Here is a 22,225-nt window from a genome sequence, read left to right as displayed (position 1 = left end):
ATTGTTCACAAATCTGTCTAAATCTGTGTTAGTGAGCACTTCTCCTTTGCCGAGATAATCCATCCCACCTCACAGGTGTGGCATATCAAGATGCTGATTAGACAGCATGATTACTGCACAGGTGTGCCTTAGGCTGGCCACAATAAAAGGCCACTCTAAAATGTTAAGTTTTATCACACAACACAATGCCACAGATGTCACAAGTTTTGAGGGAGCGTGCAATTGGCATGCTGACTGCAGGAATGTCCACCAGAGCTGTTGCCCGTGAATTGAATGTTCGTTTCTCTACCATAAGCTGTCTCCAAAGGTGTTTCAGACAATTTGGCAGTATATCCAACTGGCCTCACAACCGCAGACCACGTGTAACCACACCAGCCCAGGACCTCCACATCCAGCATGTTCACCTCCAAGATCGTCTGAGACCAGCCACCCGGACAGCTGCTGCAACAATCAGTTTGCATAACCAAAGAATATCTGCACAAAGTGTCAGAAACCATCTCAGGGAAGCTCATCTGCATGCTCGTCGTCCTCATCAGGGTCTCAGCCTGACTGCAGTTTGTCGTCGTAACCGACTTGAGTGGGCAAATGCTCACATTCGATGGCGTCTTGCACGTTGGAGAGGTGTTCTCTTCACGGATGAATCCAGGTTTTCACTGTTCAGAGCAGATGGCAGACAGCGTGTGTGGCGTCGTGTGGGTGAGCGGTTTGCTGATGTCAACGTTGTGGATCGAGTGGCCCATGGTGGCGGTGGTGTTACGGTATGGGCAGGTGTATGTTATTGAACACAGGTGCATTTTATTGATGGCATTTTGAATGCTCAGAGATACCGTGACGAGATCCTGAGGCCCATTGTTGTGCCATTCATCCAAGACCATCACCTCATGTGGCAGCATGATAATGCACAGCCCCATGTTGCAAGGATCTGTACACAATTCCTGGAAGCTGAAAACATCCCAGTTCTTGCATGGCCAGCATACTCACCAGACATGTCACCCATTGAGCATGTTTGGGATGCTCTGGATCGGCGTATACGACAGCATGTTCCAGTTCCTGCCAATATCCAGCAACTTCGCACAGCCATTGAAGAGGAGTGGACCAACATTCCACAGGCCACAATCAACAACCTGATCAACTCTATGCGAAGGAGATGTGTTGCACTGCGTGAGGCAAATGGTGGTCACACCAGATACTGACTGGTTTTCTGACCCCCCCCAGACCCCCCCCCCCCCAAAGCAAAACTGCAGATTTTAGAGTGGCCTTGTGGCCATTGTGGCCAGCCTAATGCTGTCTAATCAGCATCTTGATATGCCACACCTGTGAGGTGGGATGGATTATCTCGGCAAAGGAGAAGTGCTCACTAACACAGATTTAGACAGATTTGTGAACAATATTTGTGAGAAATGGTCTTTTGTGTGTATAGAAATTGTTTTTGATCTTTGAGTTCAGCTCATGAAAAATGGGAGCAAAAACAAAAGTGTTGCGTTTATATTTGTACTTGTTTTTCTTATGTATCTGTTTAGGACTGCGCCTCGGACTCTGCTGCACAATTTATCAGAATGTTCTCTTTGAACTTTCCTCTCACGCAGCATAAGTAGCACCTTTTTAATGCATGGACATTAATTCTCTGACATGGCGAGTTAACTGGAAAGCACAGGATGTGCTGATTCCAGAAATATGTGTATGACATCCGTGCACTCACAATATTTATTCTAAGCTGAGGGAGAGAAATTTTTAATGCAAATTGCATCAAATAGTTAAATGTTTCTTCTGACTTTGACTGTAGGAGAATACAGGGATTCAGACGTTCGCTTGTTATTAGATGTCTCATCTTTTGTCACAGACACCATCTGTTTCCTTTTAAACATCTCTAGTAAGTGAGTAAGCGTCTCCCAAGCCTGCATTTTGTGTCCCACTCACCAGCTTGATGTCCCTGTTTCCAACAATGGTGCTGAACTCACTCAGGTCCCTCATCAGGCCATTGAGAATCTCTGCGATACGTTTCCTTTGGTGGCTGCTCACTTCCTGGATACGGGACAGCTCTGCCTCCAAAGCCATGAGGTGAGCCTGTGGGAGGAGAGAAGTGAAACAAGGGTGTAAACACAGAGGAAAATGAAGGGAGAAGAAGGGAAAGAAGATGAGAATAATACAGAGAGAGAGAATCCTTTAACCTGCGAGCACACACAGCTGTGAGAAACACTTTAACCCCTGACCTCATTCTGATCCCAGAAATTCAGGCAGCAAAAACATAATGGCCGCTAAATTACAAATCAATAAAAAACCAAGATAGGGGGCTGATGGCATCGGTGCTGATGAAAGGATCTGGAAGAGTGAATGATGGAGCTTATTTTGTCCTTCTCTATTCTTTACAGCGAGCAGCTTCTGAACAATGCTGCAGCCCCAACGGCTCAAACACAATGAAACGATTTGGGTTCAGTTGATACTCTGCAGGGCTGACGAAACAAAGTGAAAGAAGGGGAAGTGCAGTTTTATCTTGCAAAAGTGTTTTTCATAGAAAACCGCTGTTGGTGGTCAAGGCCGTAGCCAGGATTCTAAAGGTTTTAACTCCCAACATACTGTAGATGGCTTCTCAACAGTGACAGGAAAAGAAAGTGATGAAAAACTAAATCCTTGTTTTATTCTACAACTGTATTTTCTTTGCCAAGAAATAAGCAAAAAAAAAAGAAAAAGAAAATATATCTTGTCTAGAAATCATCAAAAGCAGCCTTAAGAACTCATCAAGTTTAATTTGTGAGTAATTACCAAACGCTAACTCCTCCTCAAGTCGTCTAAGCCTCTGAAAATGATACAATCTTTGGAGTCTGTTTCCATAGTGCTAGTGCTAAATACGCTGAAGGTGTTTCATTTTATTCTAAGTGGATCATTTATTGTCTCAGGAATAATACACTTATTAACAATGCTCTTCTTTAACAGTGCTTTTTAAGTTATTGCTGCCATGGATCACCAGTCAATACAAAGCACCATTAACCCCTGTCTTGAGTACAGTAACATTAACTCCTTTATCAGCCTCCTCCATCTTCATCTCCTTCATTAACTTCAAGCCTCGTGATAATTTTCCAGGTCACTTGCCACGTCAAAACATTAACTCAGCACAAAAGGAGGTAAATAATTAACCGAAATCGATCCATTTGTGAGTAAAAAGGAGAAGAGAGGTAAATGAACTAAACTTAATTTAGTTGAAAGATTTATGGAGATGTGGTTGGTGCAATGATGAATGGAGTTAATCATAACCACAGAAAGGGGCTTAAGCGGACAGATGGATGGAAAAGGGTGCTTAAAGGAGCAGATGAATGGCAGCGACAGTGAGCAATGGCACGGCCTCCTGCAGAAGAAGAGAGGAGCCTCCAGTGAAAGCGGAGGTGAAGACAGCTGAGGAGACGGTGGGGCGAAGACAGTGATGAATGCACTCCATTGCACCATTTTTCTAGGTCAATGCCGCTCCATTTTTACTGTAGATATGGAAGAAATGTAAAAGCCGCAACACTGCACATTAGCAGCCGTGATGCAGAAAGTGGGGAATCAGTAATAAAGAGTCGGTGGAGGGGGATGGAGCTGGAAAGGGCCCCAGGAGGGTGTGATATAGGATTTTCTTTTTTAATCATTGTGCGGTTTCTTGTATTCAGTTTCACATCTTGTCAGACTGTTACGTTAGTGTCCCAGAGAGGAAGTGATGTCAGGTGAAAGGTCAGAGCGGAACAGACTGAGCCGTCCACAGAGAAGGCGTGCTAAGTGATATGACTGAGAAAAGGAAGAGGCTTCAGCTGGCTTTATCAGACTAAACTGTGCGGTGAGTAGTTACACTGTCAGCCCCTTTCATCAATTTCTGGACCGGCTTCTGAGAGAGACAGAGAGGGAGGAGAGGACAACGTGGCAGATTGTAAAATGCTGCATGAAATATTGAAGAGGTTTTAAGAAGGTGAATAATGGTCCACTCTGTCCTCTGAGTCAGTCACAATAACTTCATTAGGCATTGACCAGCTCCGTCAGTGGTATTTCTTTTACTTTTATCTCTTAAATACTTCCCTGTGCACAAAGATTCATACAAACCTTTAAAACCTTCACCACAAGTAGAGCTGGACTATTTTAAAACCTTGCCTCACTGATGAACACACCCCATATCTTGAAGCGCCTAAACTCTGTTATAAATGAGTGAGTACTTCTCTACAACATTAAATATTTATGACTACGTAAGCAGCTATTAAAGTTGGAAAAAAACATCCTCAGGTATTATTTATTAAGAGTTTAATACTCAGAGATGCAGTTAATCTGCTTCATCAGGACTGTGTTTGATTGATTGACGGTGACTGAATGACCCACTTATGCAAATGTTGCAAAATTCTGGCTGGGTCTACAACTGATCCTTCGCTAAGTCCCACCACTAGGGGACTAGACCATCATGCAGTAGCATTAGGCCGGCTCAGACCAGGGTCCAACAACACAGCTGTGCTCCATTGACTCTAAAGCAATCATTTCAGATTTCCTTCATTTTCAGGCTGGTTTTGTGGATTTGGAGCTACATGTTGCGCCTGGGGCACGTTGTGTATTAATGATACTCGTTACCTGGAGAGGTTGGAAAAAGATAAACGTTTCTTCCCTGTTCCAAAACCAAACTCAAACCCTGAAAAGTGTAGGGTTAGCTAGCTAGCTACTGAAGATATAGCCTACTGAATGTATACACATGCTGCTTTTGCTGTTTAATGATTATAACAGTGAAACAAAGGTCGATCCTACTGCACAGGAACCAGTGAAGGGAAGCAGGGACACTTTGCACATATTCAACCAGCTGTGTGTCATCGCAGCGTGCGCAGATGGATGTTGTTTGACTTCCTCTGGAGATCCCTGCCCATCTGTCGGCGGACATGGAGGGTGAAGCCAAACATGGTTCATCTGCACACACAGTGATGCCACACAGCTGGTTCAATATCAGCAAAGTTTCCCTTTATATTCATTGTCTTGTGTGGCGATCAGCAGTGATGTGGTGGTTCACTTTTACGCTGTGATCTGTAGCCTATAGTTCGGCTTTAGCTTCTAACTATCTTTGTCTTTTTAACCTGTTGTTGCTGCTGAGTCAGTTTGACATCCTGGATATATCCTTCAAACACAGACTCTAGACCCCTCTGTCTGCTTCTCTCTGGAATCACTGTTTCACTTTTCCAAAAATACGATAATATTTCTTCAGGGAGTGTTGCTAGTTACAGTGAGGGCTCCATGCTTACTGCAACAGCTTGTTGGACCATCACAAAGGGGCGGGGCTCAGCGAAAGGTCAATTCCATATTAAGATGCTAATTAGTTTGCTTTTTGTGGTCTTGTCCTTTATTCTTCCTTGTATGTTTGTTTAGTACCCAAAATGATGCATAGTACCTACTCCACGGAAGTCTGTATTACTACTTTCAACATGCTACGCAGCCTCCACCAGTCACACAGGGACTCACTTCCAACTGGATCTAAAGCAGGCCCCCAGGACTCTACTCAGCCTTGAAGCCAATTTTTCCCAGTGACCACTCATGATGCATCAATAAAAAATCCCCTGTAGCCCAGAAAGCACTTTCCCCTTAGGCCACTATTATTAAAGAGACGTCTGTAAAACTGTTGAGGGTACCTTGAACTGCAAACACAGTGGATTATGACTCTTTCTGTTATTAATTTTTGATGCACGGAGGTTTTATATTTGTAAAACATTCCTCAAGCTGAGAAAAGAGTTTTAAAAATCCGTAACAGCACCACAGTATAAAGTCTTTGAGCCTAGCAGTAGCTCACAGGTGGGGCCAGTGGGAGAAACACTACTGCGCATATACAATAGGCCACGTACTCTGGAAGTAAACCCAGATGCTAGGAGCTTTTTTTGGTGTATGCGCCAGGCAAGCAACTCCACTGGAATGAGTAGGCGTCAATCTTGGGATCTAGTATCTATTATAAATCTATGAACTGAGGAGGGGAGGGTGTGTTAAATCATTAGTGGGTGTGGCTCCAGAGGAAGATGGTCCCATCTGCTGTGTGACTGTGTCTGAGTGTACTGTTCTTTATCTTTACTACTTGTGTGCTACTCCATGGATGTAAAAAGAGACTGTGCTGTAAGTGAAAGTCTTTATTTGCTGGTAGACTTGAGGTTGGCACTGGTTAGAATGATTATGCATTATTTGTCCACCCAAAATGCTAAGCGCACATATTGAGTATGTAGTGTGTAGTATGTGATTAGGTACACAGCATCTAATTATTGCACAGAAAAACAGGACATCACTTTCTCCAACTGAGCCCTGCACATCTCAAATCAGTAAGACAAGCACAGATAAAAATAAATACAGAAATCTCCAATGCAAAATAACCAAAACTGTTCAAACTTTGGCAGATAATATTATGCTCATATGGGAACGCAACACTCATACTAAGAAGCTAAGTTTTTCTCAAAGAAGAAAAGGTTTTCAGGGCATCTGAGTTCTCATGATTTAAAAAATAAAACATCTTCAAACCATCACTTCTTGAAAATGCAGATTTTAAGACTTTTCAAAGCCTCTAAAACTGACATGAATACGCCTGGTTCTCTTCACAGTCACTGAAAGGATTGTTTTAATAAAAGCATTAACAACTTAATTTCACAGGCATTTGCAGATAAACGATGCCAGATTTATTAATTGAAATTTAATCTTTGTCAACACTGAATTTTGTCCTCATGTGACCGAGCTATTCAAGTGGAAACCACAGAGTCTGAAATTAAGTTATGTGATGACTCTGAATACTGACCTTAATCAAGAGAGGTCAGACTTGTGCTCTTGGTAGCTGCAGTTTTTAACGGTTTATTTGTGGTCACAGTGCAAAACAACCAGTCACGTCTCCTAGAATTAATCAATTCACAGCTTGTGCCGTCGCTGCCAGAGAGTCTGAGAGTGAATTCAGGGTCGAGCTGAAGAAAAGCCAGTGCTTGTGGTAATTGGAACTATATTTGTGACTGTATGTCAAGTTGTTGATTAATGTCTCGACTGATTATGAAAAATGAAACAGGGTTTAGGTTGTTTCCCCTCTTCCCATCCTTAATACTTAAATATTTCTTTCTCATACGTTTAGTTTTTCTTGCATGCATGACTGCTGCCTGCACAATTTATCATAATATTCTCTCTTATCTTTCCTTTCACGCAGCTCTCTAATTTTACTCATTATCGCTCTAATTGCATTTTGAACCAGTAGTTTGACACGTTCTTGAAAAAACAGGGACTTAAATGGATAGATGGTTAGATTATTGTGCACCCAAATACTCCTTTTCTCTTTTCCCCCCTCTAAATGTGCTCTCCTCACGTATGTACTACAGCTCGGTATATGTTCATGATTTATCAGCTAATCCATCTCTGTCACTGCCTCATTGTTTTTCTTTTTCTCTTCATCATTCTTCATATTTTCCCGTGTTTTCTTTATCTTTCTTCATGGCATGAATCTGAGCCTCCAGGAAGCAAAAACTCACCATTTTCTTTGCGAGCTCTTCAGCCAGCAGCTTATTCTGCACGCTTTTCTCCTCAACCTCCAGGCTCTTCTGGTCGTAGTTGACTGCCAGCTCCTCCAGGGCCTGAAGGACCTCCTTCACCTCAGCCTTAGCGTGTTCATTCTCCGTTTGCAGCCTGCCGAGCTCAGACTGCACCTTCTCGCTGTCTCCCCTGGATGATGCCAGGAGCTGAGGGATACAGAGGTTTCAGAGCTGAACATAAATTGTAAATAAAGGAAGATTTGATTCATAAAAGGGAACAGAGGAAGTCAAGTGTACGGGAGCATGCACACAATAAGCATCATCTGCATTATTCACAGGGCAGAGCTGCTGGTTTTTAATAAAACATAATTGTGGGATTTATCTTGTTCTCTTGGTGATAACTGATAAGCCTGTGTACAAACCTCGCTACACAATACAGGTGTGATTTAACAGATAACACACATTTTAAATACTCATCTCAGGCTATTACTTGACACTGTAAGAGCTGACATAATTTTGCCACCACAGCGTTTGCTTACATGTGCACTGCAGCGGCCCACTGTGGGCCATTTTACTGAATGAAGGTCATTAAATGTAGATGTTGCTCTACCCAGGGTGCCGGGATGTTTGCACCGTGGCATACAGCTTCTCTTTGGCCAAATGGATGTAAAATCATGTTACTGCGCACACAGCTGAGGTTGGGTAGTTACCATCACGTCAGCTCAGCCCACAGCAGACCCATTTTGGAATATGAATGGACTAATTTTGCGAATGCGTAGTCTTTTACTCAGCAGTGCACTCCATGCCAGCGCTTGGTTCAGGCTGTTTAACCCACTGGTTAAGGCTCTTTCTGTATACATGCTGTAAATACTGCTTGTAATTACATTTTAATGGAGTCTTTTAATTGCTGTTCTTCCCATAAGTAGCACATACTGGCAGACAAACCTCTTTACTGTAGATTTGTGTGAGAAAAAGGCTGTAAAACCACTTCCTGCTACATAAAAGGTCTCTGAATTCACGAAGAAGGTGGAGTCATGCTCATCTGCAGCATTTTTAATCACAGATCAGATCAATAGAAAGCATCTGTTTGTTTGCATATCAGCTACAATGTCAGCCATGGACTAAAAAAACCAACACTTCCCATATCATGCTTCAATCCTTCATCAATCTATGTATTGATCCTTCCTTCTAATCATTTGTGTCTGAGCAGCCACTGAAACCAATTCTGCTCTAACCTGCTGTTAACACGCAAATACACTTATGGTTAAACAATAATGCTCTGTGTTCTTCAAGTGCTTTCTGGCACCTGGAAAAGTGATTTTTTTTTCTCATTCCTCTCAAGGGCGAGATAATAAACTCTTGCGGCTGAGTTCTATTCAAAGTGTGGTATTGATTGCCACATGCAGCCTACCGTGAGCCATTTAACCAAACTGATGAAAGAATGTAAAACTACAGTCTTTTACCTCCTCCTGGTCGAGCATCTGCTCCTTCAGTTTCTCCACCATCTGGCTCTGGTGGTTGATCTCATCATCCTTCAGTGGCAAGGAGGCATGTAGAGACAAACAGTTCATTAACGGTGTTACGTATTAGTCATGCTGGTACCGTACAGATTTGTACACTGCTGTATTTTGGGTTCGGTGTCCAGTCAACTGAATAAATGAGAGATATGCTGTAGTACAACAGTAGTGACTTAGTGACTGATGGAGACAGCAATTTTTGAAATTGGTCCTGTATTGAAAGACAGAGCTGCAGCCACAGCAGCAAAACAGGCTCTAATGTAATCCCTACAGGCAACTGTGCAATGTCAATTTATGTCCATTGAAAGAGCTTGTTTTGCCACTGACAGTCTCAGATTGTAAATATAAGTGTCGGACAACATTATGGAAAGGATCCCTACTGAGAAATGAAATGTTTTTCTTTATCTTTCACTGATCAGCTCTGTTTGTTAGTGTCTGTAACCAAGTCTTGCTCAAGGGGAAGTCTCAATCTGACATCTCACGAACATTTCCACAATGTCAAAAGCCTAATATTCCACAATGACACTGACCATGTTTTAAGCCCAGTTCAGACCAAAGATTTGTGGTGAGACAAGTTAAAACAGGCAAACAGGCCTTTCTGCAACATTCTAAAAACATGCCTGTTCACATCAATGCAACTAGATGAGATTGTGTGTCATTCTCTATGCAACAACTCTCTGTACTTCTGTTCTGATTTCCACCTTTAAGGCTTATTTTGTGGCTGAATATAATAAGTAGCCTCTTAAAATATGAATGAGGACAGTGATGGTGAGATACTGGCTACAGTTGCATTTGTAGTAGGTAAACATCTGCAGTCATTTGGACTTGATCAGCGGACTTCACTACAAACCGGCTGGTTGTTGAAATAGGTGACGTGCCTCATGTTCTAAAACCAGCCGACTGACCGGTTGAGTCGCAGGTGACACTATCAGCCAGCTTGAGTCAAGCTCAGATCAGCCAGTTCACACCACTGCACCTTTTCTCTGCAACTTTCTAAAATGGTTTCATCTCATCCCAAATCATCAGTCTGAACTGGGCTTTAGATATAGGGTTTACACATATTTTCACAGTCAAAATTTTCAAACTTTTCCTTGCCTTGTCGAGGACCCATAAAACCAACAGAAGTGTATAGTATACTTCACTCCAAATGGTAAGTATTGTATGAAAAATAAAGAGCAACCTTTTCCAGTCTATAATAGTTAGTTACATTCATATTCACTTCAAACTACAGGCACAGTCTATACACTGTCCACTGTCTTTGTTTTAAAAACCTGTACAAGCAGTTATATCAGACTGAATCACTGACTTTCATGCATGAGGGAAAATAGAATTGATTGTATTATAAGTGTATTCTTAATGCATTTGATTATAAACCTGGATTTAAGTCTGGAACAACAACGCTTCAATGACCAGTTAAAATGAAACTGAAGTGAAAACTGAATGCCTTAGGCCACATAAGTCAATTGCTCCATCTCATGCAGTACAATCTAAAAGCAGTGAGCCATTGGTGTGGAAACATGTTCAGTGCTGGTGTCTTGATTCCAGCTAGCAGGCATGCAAAAAGAGAGAGACACTGTGCAGGAAGAAAATCAAAAAATATGTAGTGATGCTAAACAAAACGCTGTTATGGAGTAACACATATTACACTAGGTTACATTAACAGCTACAGAAAAAACATTTGGTGTTATGTTACATTACATGGAAGGTTTTTCACTGAGGATTACTGTAATAATTTTACTACACACCACAAAATTCTATGACTTTTCTGAAAATGTCAATGATTTTTACGAATTCCACAACTTTTCCGGGCCTGGAAAATGACATTGTGAGATTCCATGACTTTTCCTAGTTTACCATGACCGTTGGAAGCCAGTAGATAACACCAAGCTATGCTTTCTGTACTCCAACACAACAAACTCTTTCCAACACTCATCTCTCCAACACTGACTAATGAAGCTCAGCGTAAGTTCAATCAGGAAGACCTTTCTCGTGCTCACCCTTTCACGTTTTTCTCCATCCCACTCACAACTACTCCCTCTAATCAGCTGACTATGGGTGTTCACTCCTCTAGTTATCCAATCACACTTTGCAACAATCTCTCAGCCAATCAGGATGCCACTACAAACATTACCATTACAATACACCACCATTTTAAATCTGCTCTCTCTTCTGCTGCTGTCAGCCATCATTTTAGGCAGAATCTTCGCACTCCCCGGTCACCTCCAGCCATCGTATCCAGAGTCCAGGACAAGCTCTAAAAGACTCATTCCTCTACTCATCCAGATCATCTGCACTTCTCCATCTTCCTCTCATCTCATCTTCACCACCTCCACCACCAGCGTCTAGACCCCGGGAGGGTTCCCTATTCGACTATGGATTCATCACTCTCCTTAAATCAAACCATCTCTACGGGGTCTAATCGCCAAAGACTTTCCACATTCTTATTCATTCGTTCACATGTTAATAAATATTCTTTTACCATAAAAACGTGTCTCTCCTGATTGAAATGTTTTCATCATTGTTTTTTCTGGAACAAGTCACTTCACTTGAGGTTTCAGAATGAGACTTCTCAATGTGCGAGACTTGGGCACAAGAACACAGAGACAAGTGATAGGTAAGGAAAAACATTTCACTCTTCTATGTGGTTCTTTCCGTAGTGTTGCTAGACACTTCCACTAACAATCTGAGCATATTGGTGGCAATTGGTATTTTTAGTGGATGCAAAGTGATGGTGCACAGTTGCCTGGAGGGATTACACTGCAGCCTGTTTCACCACTTCCACTGCGGCAGGTTCTGTCAATACTGGACCAATTTAAAAAGTTGTCTCCATTAGTCATGACACAGAAACATGGAAAAACAGGGTCAAGACTGAAAACACCAAAGTTTCCCTTTAATGCAGTGTAATCAAGAACAAAAGCACACTATATTAATGAGGATATGTCGAATTACAGTTCAAAAGGCATATGTTTGATGGTCTGTGGTCGATAGATCATGAATACCACAGTGGCAAAAACAAGCTCCAGAGACACTGCATGTGACAGAAAAAAATGCAGCACATGCTGCATGGTCTGCGCATAAATTTAACATGTTAAATAAAATATTCTGCCTAGGGTCTCCTGGAGCTAGTTTACCATGTGAGCAGGGGAAGAAAACAAAGTGTATGCATCCTCATGGAATGCCCTGTACAGTATGTGGAGCAACACACCTGGATGTGCCTGCATGTGTGAAAATGTCAGAAGTCGTATATGTTATGTGTTAAAAAGCATTTTTCTCAACACAATATACAAACTGTGTTACTGCACTGACACAAAACTAGTTCTGCATATTTAATGGAATATGTTAATAAAAGCAATAAAACGACACACCTCAGCACCGTGGAGCAGAGCATACGTGAGCACAGATGATGATGTGTTAACTAAATGAAATCTTTAATGCCTTTCGATGTGGAACATTACTATTTCTCCCAGTGACATCTATTCTTAACAGTAGCTACATTAGTCACTACTACGTGTCTGATCCTGAATTCATTTATATGAATAATACATGTGTGATATGCTCTTTGTGTTCATGTACGCATACCATCACAAAAATCTCATCCATTGTGTGTAAACAGCTCTACATTCATGTACACAAATGGTCCCGATGCGGCATCCATTCATCACCTTATCATCCAGCTGTTTGTAAAGCTTGCGGATCTCCTCCTCATATTTCTGCCGCTCCTCCTCAGAGATGTGAACCACAATGGAAGAGGCAACTGAGCAAGGGCTGCAGGGGCTGCAGATGTCAGGGAGCGGCTCCTCGGATTCGGGAGGCACCAGGGGGACGTCCTCAGATTCTGGGCTCAGATCCTCTGACGCAACAACATCCTCACCTACAGACAAGGGACAAAATATTAATTTTCATGTGTTGCTGTTATCGCTGAAAAATCCTTCACTATGAATTAATGCATAAAAAGGGGATTAGCAGGATAATCTTCAGCATATGTCCTTTCCTTGCTCCTGAATACATTTAAATCTCAGGTTGGAGATATGTCTGTGCAATAAATGAGCTTTCCTTTTTATGAACTTAACAGCAGTACAAAATACCAGACCTTTATAACATTAAAATGTCAGTTATCTGTGTTTGGCTCTGGCTCAGACTCCTGCAGTAGTTCACAAAGAAACAGGAGTGGAGCCATTGAATGCAGAGTGAAAAACTCAGGCAAATTCACAAAAGGGTTACATGGCCTTTGCGGCCACTTAACCTGCAAAAATAAAACAAAAAAGGACCTTCTCAAAAGGACCTGCACATGGTGAAACGCACTCCTCACTGTGCTGACAAGCAAATAGCACCTCTGAGCTCCTGTGCTATTTGCATGTATTTAAATTAGCTAATATGCGTACATTTGGCACAAAATTAGCCCTAAATGAGCCTAACTGCATTTCACTGCAGTTCACTTCACTAAGATCAGCACTAATAGCCACACACAGTTACAGTGAAGTAATTAGTGTTTCAGAGTTGATAGTTACTGAAGTGCATTGCCTGATATCATTTCATTTGTCTCTTCATTTGTATCTTCTTTCATACTCTGACAGTGTGCATTTGAAAACAACAACAGCACTGACAGACTGGGATATTAAATACCAAATACGGTTTCTCTCTGTCATGTTTAAATTCCTTGCCTTAAGTTTTGAGGAACGCCTCTGCCATTTTCTCTGCTGTTGTTCTGCCTCCTGCATTCTTGGTTCAATGGCAGCATTCATACTTTGCCACATGGATAATTGCAATCAGATGCAAGAAAATAAGGCAAAGTGTACTCAGCTGCAAAACTTTATGAGCTTGTTTGTGCTGTAATATCATTAGAGTGATATCTTTTGTGAATTGAACCTTGACACAGGGCGGATAGCGGTTGCAAGTGATGCGCAACTTATGGTGCTATCAGTTGCCGCAAGCCATTCTTTGTGAATTTGTCTGCACTGACAGCTACTCTGGATTGTAATGCATTGTAATTGTAATGCTCTTCCTCAGGCAGCACTGAGAGTTTGACGATGAGCTTTCTTCCACTGTTGTTTGTGTGACTCCAGTATTTCACAGCACTGATTTGACTGCTGGAAGGACAATCAATTGGGAAATTGAGTGGTTTGTCCCTTTAACGCAAGGTCGAAGTAATCCAGTTAAGACAATACACCTAAGGAACACCTTTCATTGATTAGGTCTTCTTGCCTAGTTGAAGGTGTGCTAATCAATAAAGAATAGCAGCTGGTTAGATGTAAGAAAAACCTGAAAACATATGGCTGTACACAAGAGGAGATCTCCGTCAAGACTGTAGATGGAAGAAATGGGGTGGAATTTACTGTATGAGACAGCTGGTCCTGTCTTTTGGCCATCCTGGTCTAAAGAATCGGCTAATGTGGTACAAGATGGAGGTCAACAGCATACTGCTCAGGGAGTTCCTGGCCTGAGATGGGCAACAATATAGGGAGCAGTGACTGGGGGGCGGGGGCAACGATGTTGTCAAAATGATCCATTAGGAAATTAAAAGTACTAAATTGTTGGAGAGAGACGCAGGAAGAGAGTGGGTGAGAGGTTATGTGTGTGTGTGTGTGTGTGTGTGTGTTTGAAGAACAGAAATGGAGAGGGATGTAGCAATAAAGGGAATAATTTTCACTGATAGGTGTTCAATAAAGATGTGTTACAGCATTTTAAAAATTCAGGTCAAACACTGAGGGAATGATCTTCAAGAAAAACAGTAGACAGGATTCATTACACGGCTTGAATGTCAACCAATCACTACCATTGAGTGCGCTGACATTTGAATTGACCTACAGTCCAGCAGGAGATGATGCCTTGAAATGTGTGTGTGTGTGTGTGTGTGTGTGTGTGTGTGTGTGTGTGTGTGTGTGCAATTAGGAGTGACTGTGTGTGTTTCTGGTGCTTCATGCGGGTGTGTGTGCTGACATGGGAAAAGACCAGCATAAGTTACAATTTTGGTTATTACTAATACATAAGGATTCATAAAACATAACCCCCTCCAGCGTTTGGTGCCTTCAGCACAATAAGAGGGGAATCCAATTATACAAAGTGTAAAAGTCTGAATAATATTAAACAGAAGTTGCCAAAAAGGGATTTTTAAGTGTTTTGGGCATAAGGCCAGCAAGTCTGTTTGGCTGCTCTCCTCGCGTATCTCCACTGGCATGTATTCAGATGATATCAAATGAGGTTAAATCTGCACTTACGTGGACTGAAAAATAATGTCTGCGGGCTAGCAGGCCGATAACATTTTCATTCCTGTTAGTAAGCGCTCTGCCATGCATGAAAAGAGACTGGAAAAAGGAACAAGAACTACAGGTACATTTACTGTAGAGATTGTTCTATAGGGGACCAATACACTTACAATCTTTTACTGCATAGGAAGCTGGTTGTTTTCACCAAACAATAAAACAAATCTAAAAACTGTGATAAAATCTCAATTGTTTGGTGTCATCTACAATAGTTTAACAACACCTGTCTATATCTGGTATTAATATGCATCTTGGGTGATCAGAACACAAGTAGACAGTGTTAAATACAAGTGAAAAAAACACCAAGAAACTGAGGTGGTCTGGGATACATCTGACCACATATCTTTTGTTGTGTAAACGCTGATGTGTCCCTGATCAAGACTAACAGCCTGTTTAGACCTGGTACTATCATGCATCTTGAGTGATCACAAGTCAATAGCGCTAAATACAAGTGTAAACGACCACTGAGAGGCATTGTGATCCAATCACTAAAACCACTTACTGAGGTGGTCTGGGACGCATTTGACCATATATCTTTTAAACACTAATGCATCCCTGACAAGGATTATATCATCAGGGCAGGACGTGGTGGTTATTTTGGTAACAGTGTGCTAATGCTCTATAACTTAATCATTTTATGTCACTCTGGACACATTGTTGCATGACCATCCATTGTTTTGCCCTATAGAAGAAGACGTGTTGAATTTTGTGGACGGGGATATCTTCAGCTGTACTGACACCACCGCTAACATGACTAGCACATGCTATGGAGCAGATAGCAAAACTGTGTTTGTAATAACTGTGCACGGAGCAGTGATGAAATCAGAACACAAGTGGTCAGCTGTGTAAACAGCGATGTGTCTCAGCTGTCTACTTGTGTTTGGATCACCGAAATGCATGTTAATACTAGGTATAAACCCTGGGTTGGATAAAGTGTGGGGCAACCATCAATCATTTTGCCCTGGAGAAGAAGATGTGTTGGATTCTGCTGACAGTGATATCTCCAGCTGTACGGACAAAACCACTAATGTGACCGGGCAGAGAGTGGACGTTAAGGCCTTTCCCAAACCACCCGCTGCACCTTCTCCCTACCCACTTCCACTCCATTTCCTCATTCAAGTGAAGAGTCTGCCACACTGACTGCCAACCCAAACCAGTTGTGGGGGAGTGGAAGTGGGTCATTAAACATGTTCCGTACAAATGTAAGTTCCGTGCGACTACCTGTACAAACACAAACTACTCACTTTATTGTAAAGTGTTGTATATTTACAGGGTCTGTTGCAAAAACTAAGCAGCTTATGAAGATCGAAGTAAAAAAAGAGGATGTTTACAAAAAGATAAATGCTATCAAAGAAGCTGTATTTATACCTTGTACCTTAATGAACGGTGCTTCATTCAGCTGTGAAGTTGACTAGAAACAGTTACACTGCGTGATGGAGTGGGAATAAATAGGGCCTGGTTTGGGAAAGGCCCACAACAACTGTGCATGGGGCCCTTTGACCTTCTAGCATAATTGATGTAGGTAGCAACGAACTCTGAACACAAGTGGTCAGCTGGAAACAGCAATGTGTCTCGGCTCTCCACTTGCAAAATGCATGTTGATACCAGATGTAAACAGGTTAGTCAACAAGCAGGCTGTAGCTTTGAGCTGAATGCTAACATCCTCATGCTAACATGCTAACAGTAACCAACACATGGATGCTTAGTTGGGATAATTGGGTAATTGGGATATTGGCAGCAGCTCAGTCCATAGGGACTTGGGTTGGGAACCGGAGGGTCACCGATTCAAGTCCCCATGCAGCCGAAGTGTGGAGCGTGGCGTGGTAGCTAGAGAGATGCCAGTTTGCCTCCTGGGCACTGCCGAGGTGACCCTGAGCAAGGCATTCAACTCCCAACTGCTCAAGGCACCTGACCAAGGCAGCCCACTCGCTCTGACATGTCGCCATTTAATGCATGTAAGTCCTTTTTGTGCATGTGTGTGTATTTCGGGCCTGTGTGTGTATGACAACAAAGTGAACAAACAAACATATTAAAATTGAATTAATAAAGGGATTAATAAAGTGTATCTTCTTCTTATGTTTACTGTGCTTGCTATCTAAGTTTAGCGTGTTAGCATGCTAACATTTGCTAACTAGCAATAAGCACAAACTACTGTACAGCTGAGGATGACAAAAATAGGTTGCAGTAGTATTTGTTTTGCAGATGGTCATAAACCAAAGTATTGGACAAATTGGTAATATTACCTGGTGGTGCTAGATGAAAGTAGTTCCTGAGGAGGACATTAATGTCCGTAGCAAACTGTAACAGTGTGGCATGGTGTTTTTCTGTTTTTTCACCATGAGTGCCACGAACATCGATTGTTTTTTTTACCAAGACATTCCCAGCTGGGACCATGCCACCAAAAGGAGGTATTTAAAGCCAAAACATGATCTTTTCCTAACCACAACCAAGTTGTTTTTGTGCCTAACCTAACCACTAAATAACCACAGCGTCACTGAAATGTGATGATACGCAAAGATTCAACGTATCATACATAATACATGATAAAAAAAACATCAAGTATCTGCGGTTTGTAGAAACGTACAATGTCAACATTTATGCTGGGGAAACGGGTTGATAGTTGTCAAGACAATTCACTCATATCCACAAATATCAACCTTGTTTTGAAGCAGGATAAAAAGTAAAAGGGTCACCAAGGTCATTAGGATTCATCCTCTGGGAACCATGAACCCAAAAAACCTTCCTGGCAATCCATCTAATATTGGTCGAGCTATTTCAGCCTGGACCAAAGTGGTGAAACAACAAACCACCATCCCACTTGTGTGACTAAAAATATAAACGTATTATTATTCTGGCACTAAATACAAAAAGTACTGATAATGTCAAAATGCTCGGGCAACAATTTTTCATGGTTCTTCCCCAGAAGGAGACTTAGATATTTCATGTTTTTGTGTGCTGCCAGCGTGATATCAGTGTGAGTATTACCATTCCTCCAGCGGTTCAGCTCAGCCTCCAGTCTTTGAACAGTCTCCTTCAATGACCTGTTCTTCTCCTTTTCCTTTTCGTACTTCTTCTTCCACTGCTCTGCTGTGAGCTCCAGGTTCACTGATACAGTATTTCTGATGGTCTTGGCTCTAATTGGAGGGATGCAGGGAGAAAGAGCACAAGAGAGGGGTGGGGGGGTTGGGGGGGGTGGGGGGGGGTTGGGCGTGAGGGTGGGAGGGTGAGAGGAGAAGATGTAGGAAAGAGGGGAAAAAGAAAGTGTAAGAGAACAGAGGAACTGTCAACAGGGGTATTTCAGCCCTGGCTGCTCAATGAAAATGGGCTTGCATCTCATTAATTGGTATGCAAATTGGGTTTCTGCCAACTGTGTTTGATGGTGCATGTAGAGAGAGGGAGGTATACGGAGGCAAGAATCACAATGACAGAAACCCTTCAGACCTCTTCACATCAAAATATAGCAATCATACATTTCATAAGAGGATAACAGCACTGTATGTGACCTTAAATTATTGCTAAATTGTGATGCCAATAAGGGGCATCACAGAGTTGAAACATTCATGATGCTACGGCAGCAGCCCTCTGCTCCGACTGTGAATTCCACATCAGTGGCTATCACTTAATTTCACACACCAGTGAGAATACACTGTTGTCCTTATTCATTTATTCCCTGATATTAACGCGACAAACAGCCCTATCTTACGTTGTCTCATCACATCAGAATTAAGTCAACACTCTGTTTGGATAGTGAGGTGCTGATAATCAAACATCAGGTGACAATAACATTAGCGTTGAACAAAGCGGTAATGGTTAGTTTATGTACTTCATCTATGTACACACATCCACAGTCCAAACATAGATCTGCACGTTACACACAACCTGTACGTTTGTAGACCTTTTTCTGCAACAATATTGTCACTTGTAACACTGATAACACTGAAATATCTAAATATAGTCTGACAATTATTTGTTTAATGCTCTGAGACCTGCAGGGCTGTCAGCGATCCTAGGCAACATTCCTGTCTGTAAGGGGCTGTAGCGGGCTGAGATTCAGAGTGGTAATGAAAACTAGATGACCTAAAGAATCCAGTGGTCCCAACTATGTCATGGTAGCTTCTCAGGATGGGGGGCTAAACAACCCTCCAAAGTTAGTCCCTGATCAAACAGAAAGCAGCTGGAGGCGGCTTTTTATATTTGTTTTTATAGAGAATCAACCTTTTTGCTCGCGTTTCTGCACTATAGGCATCTGGCGTTTTTGCTGGATGTCAGCCCTTTCTTTCTTCATCTTCTCTCCCATTGTCCAATCGGATGTTTTAAGAGGCGGGCCTTCTGTGGTGGTTTACAGTTGGTAAATAATGGAGGAGAAACTGGTGGTAGTGGTTGCTGGATACCCAGAGCTATATGGCCCCAACAATAGACAGCAGGTTGTCAAACTGCCCCAAATCATCCTTAAATATGCCTGGAAACGGCCATTTTGGAGGCAAAGCTCCTGGACCAACTGGTGGTAATCCCCAAGATCCACCCTCTTTTTTGGGGTCTCATGTACCCACACAGACCTCTGTTTCCCTGTGCCCAACAAAATATTTGCTGACAGCTTCTCACCCTAAACCAGAGCTACGGCAAGTACCCTCTGCCTCAACATTTTAGGAACTAGATGCTGATTATTGGGGGAAAAAATGGTTGATTTATCATACGGGAAGGATGTGATGGGGTGGTTGCCTGGCAACAATAAAAAGGCGCAGCAGCTGTTTTTTTACTAGTGGCATTCAATTTTTAAAAAAAGGCAGTGTGGTGTGCCTCGCGAAAGTGCCACACTTCTGTGTGATGGGGGCCTCAGCTCAGGCTGAATTTTAGCGAGGGAAAGACGGCATGGCAGTATCTGAATAAAAATGGTTCCATGGATACCCACAAGTCTGCCCTTTACAGGCATGCCCACTTTATGCTAGTCCCATGCAGTCCTGTGCAAAACCATGTCATTTTACTATACTTGAGTCCATAAACAGTCTTGAATTATACACTGGGTATGACTGGAAAGTAGAGGATTCAATGAGCCTAATTTTATTCATGTGTGGTGATGTTAACCCCCATATGAGCCATTTTATTGTCATGAGACCATTTTAACGACCCACAGTGACCTCTAGGATAATCACAGCCTCATGAAACTTTACAGCCACAAACTAAAGACCTCAGGCATTTAGAGGATATATGGCTTTAATAGGTGTATGGACAATAAGGGGGCTTCTTAGCAGTTTTCAGAACATAAGTGCTCGCCAAAACCTCCAAATGTCAAAAGTTTTTGATTCCAAATCACGGCATGAATTTTTCTGTGATGTTACTCGAGGTCTTGCTGTCTTAATGAGGTATTTTGAGGTTGTTGGTTTTTTGTTTTTTTTTACCATTTTTATCAATTCACAAGTGGTAAAAAATGCTTAAATTGGCACCAAATCTGTGTAAGAAATGGTATCAACCCAAAAATGATATGAATGAACATAATTGAGCATGAGGGAATGGCCATCCTATATTTCCATCATAATGTTCTAAGGCTGAACACAGACAAACTTTCAAACTTTGAACAGGCGTCTAACCAAAACACTTTGAGAATTTATGACCAGAAAAACCCGACAGACGATGCTGAGCTGCATCTCAAATTAATCTTGAGGTTCCTGACTTTCAGATGATGTATATCATCTGACCTGCTATCTCTCCCTAAAGATCCCCTGTCTCCCCTCTAAAAAGACAAAAATGGGTCTATGGTGGGTCTCAGAGGGTTTATGTCATGTCATAGTATTTGTGGTGCCATATTGATTTTAATGAATAGATTAATCATGGTGTCAAACAGCTTCTGTGGCTGACACAGAGAGATAAGAGACCAAATCTTCTGTTCGGTTAAATTCAAATATGCACTGTGGATTTCTGTCGCTCCCTTTTCTCAGCCATGCATTATTTATTTCACCCAACACTCTCGTGTCAGTCACTATTCAAGGAATTTATTGGTGAAGGAAAGAGGGTGGAGATGGATAAGGAGGCTTTTTCGGGATCTTGTCTTTCTATCTGTGAGTTTCTCTGAGTTGACCGTGAGCAATGGGAGCGGAAAGCTGGCGAGCAAACCAAATCTCTGCCTCTGTGAGTGCAGCTTACCCTCAAGATTACAAAATAAAAGCTCTTTAAGCAATCCCGACACGATCACAAACCACACACAAACTCTGCCTCCAAAGCAGGGCGTCAAAAGGAAAGTTGGGTGCAGTAAAATGTGAACAGCATATCTGAGTTGAGCACATTACAGCAGAAACAGCTGCAGCTGAGCCAGACACACATGTACAGTGCAGCAGCCCACAGCTACTTAGCATGGAAGCATGTTACCGTTGGCCAAACATCAAGGTGGACTTGGTCTCTACATCGTTGTAGCTGGAGGGAGAGCAACAGATGAACATGGTGGTGCGGCAGTTCCCGCCCAGCGAGTCCTGTAAGATGCGAGTCATCTTGCTGTCACGGTACGGTACGTGGGATTTCTACAATGAGATACAGAGAGAAAGGAAGAAAGGCATACAAAAAGAGACAGATAGAAGAGGATTAAAAGACCGCAGAGGGCACTCTGAATTGCTGTATCACCACGCACATGCCTTTCTTCTTAAAAACTAAAAATAATGTTGTGAGCATCAGCACAGAACAAAGGAAGAATAAAAGGTTTCTCTCCGTCTGTTGCATCATTCACAGTATTACCTTTTTAACCTCTGGAGCGCCTTCAAAAAGACTGTGTCCTTGGTTAATGAATAAAGAATGAATGGCGGTAGATTTATAAAAGATTTGTGGGGCATTCACAGTTTGTGAGCCCTTCCATTAGGTTTATGAGGAATTCCCTGAGCCCTCCTGGTTATATAATAGAAGATGGTGTATATTTTAATTACGATGATGGAGCTTGGAAGGGTTATGGAATGGGCAGACTGCAATGAGTGAGTGAATTTGCTGGTTGAGTTTGGTG

General features: G+C 42.1%; 1 protein-coding gene across 2 annotated transcripts in view; it reads right to left on the bottom strand.

Moving 5' to 3' along the window:
- Positions 1 to 22,225, bottom strand: part of kif5ab (kinesin family member 5A, b) — a 101,915-nt gene that overhangs the window by 36,423 nt on the left and 43,267 nt on the right. For both annotated transcript variants that reach the window (XM_049585905.1, XM_049585914.1), the window contains exons 10-15: positions 21,607 to 21,755; positions 18,232 to 18,380; positions 12,649 to 12,857; positions 8,933 to 9,001; positions 7,470 to 7,676; positions 1,918 to 2,064 (exon numbers count right to left, since the gene is read on the bottom strand). In XM_049585905.1, the coding sequence (XP_049441862.1) occupies positions 1,918 to 2,064; positions 7,470 to 7,676; positions 8,933 to 9,001; positions 12,649 to 12,857; positions 18,232 to 18,380; positions 21,607 to 21,755 (930 nt within the window). The remainder of the gene's footprint in view (positions 1 to 1,917; positions 2,065 to 7,469; positions 7,677 to 8,932; positions 9,002 to 12,648; positions 12,858 to 18,231; positions 18,381 to 21,606; positions 21,756 to 22,225) is intronic.

Source organism: Epinephelus fuscoguttatus, linkage group LG1, assembly GCF_011397635.1.
Source record: "Epinephelus fuscoguttatus linkage group LG1, E.fuscoguttatus.final_Chr_v1".
Taxonomy (NCBI): Eukaryota; Metazoa; Chordata; class Actinopteri; order Perciformes; family Serranidae; genus Epinephelus; species Epinephelus fuscoguttatus.
This window is presented reverse-complemented; position numbering and strand designations above follow the sequence as displayed.